A 996-nucleotide genomic window follows, 5' to 3' on the forward strand; every position below is an offset into this window, starting at 1 on the left:
CAACGATGCACCCGACTTTTTCAAGCCATCGACAAAAAATTCATCCGAAAATAAGGACCAAATCCCAACATTGTCCCATTCAGTTCATCTGCTCAAAAAAGACATGGAGGCAAAGATTAGGGAAGATCCGTTATTTGCGATCAAAAAGAAAGAACAAGAGGCAATTATTAAGCTCGCTAATTCAAAAGGCACCTCGAGATCCAACAGTGAGAATTCTGCTAGAAGCGATATAAGCGAATGGAGCTCAAGATCAAGTCGGTCTATTTCCACTCCACTTCGTGGAAATATTCAAAAAGAGAAAAAGGGGCACAAAACATGGCCTATGACCGAGGAAGAGAGGAATGCTCGATTGCTGGAGATGAAGGAGGATGCAAAAAAGCACAGGGTCTCGTGTTAGCATTTTTGCAAGTTTAAATAAATTTGTGTATAAAATATGTTCTCCCGCCATCTTGCCTTCTTATAGACTGCCATTTATATTGCAGGTAATGCACGTTTATTTGTTTTCGTGGCGCTTCATTAAATTCCAACTCATTTTGATGATCCACCTCCTTGATTGGCGGACCATTAAACTTTCACCATGCTAGTAATTAAAATTTTTATTTATTATAATGCGATCCCCATTTGTGGTTACTTTTTTGCTCACTCATTTGCTTTTTGGTATCTCTACCTCAAGTGGTTTGCATACAGGTGCCTTTGGCGATATCTTTGTACAGTATCCCGGTACAATCATCGGAAATCTTCCATTCTCAATATCTCTATTGTTCCCGATTCGTGGGCCAGATTTTCATAAGACCTGGGATGATGAATACCATTATCAACTTATTGCAGTTCATCTGAAATCAGGCAGGCAGGCAGTAATTTCATCTGGAATTCTCCCTTCCCCAACAAAAGCAGAAAAAATTTCATTCGACATTTCGGATGTTCGAGATGCAGGTTTAAAGACCCCGTCTTTGGATTCATTTTGCTTTAAAATTGATAATGTTTCATCATCCCAGG

General features: G+C 39.5%; 1 protein-coding gene across 1 annotated transcript; it reads left to right on the forward strand.

The window, feature by feature from the left end:
* On the forward strand, positions 1 to 397 carry DI09_381p10 (uncharacterized protein; the record flags this gene model as incomplete). Its single annotated transcript, XM_013382367.1, has 1 exon — positions 1 to 397. A coding segment is annotated over one exon (397 nt), but the record flags the coding sequence as incomplete, so codon positions are not given.
* Between the last annotated feature and the right edge of the window lie 599 nt (positions 398 to 996).

This window comes from Mitosporidium daphniae (assembly GCF_000760515.2).
Source record: "Mitosporidium daphniae strain UGP3 chromosome Unknown contig-379, whole genome shotgun sequence".
NCBI classification, from domain to species: Eukaryota; Fungi; Microsporidia; genus Mitosporidium; species Mitosporidium daphniae.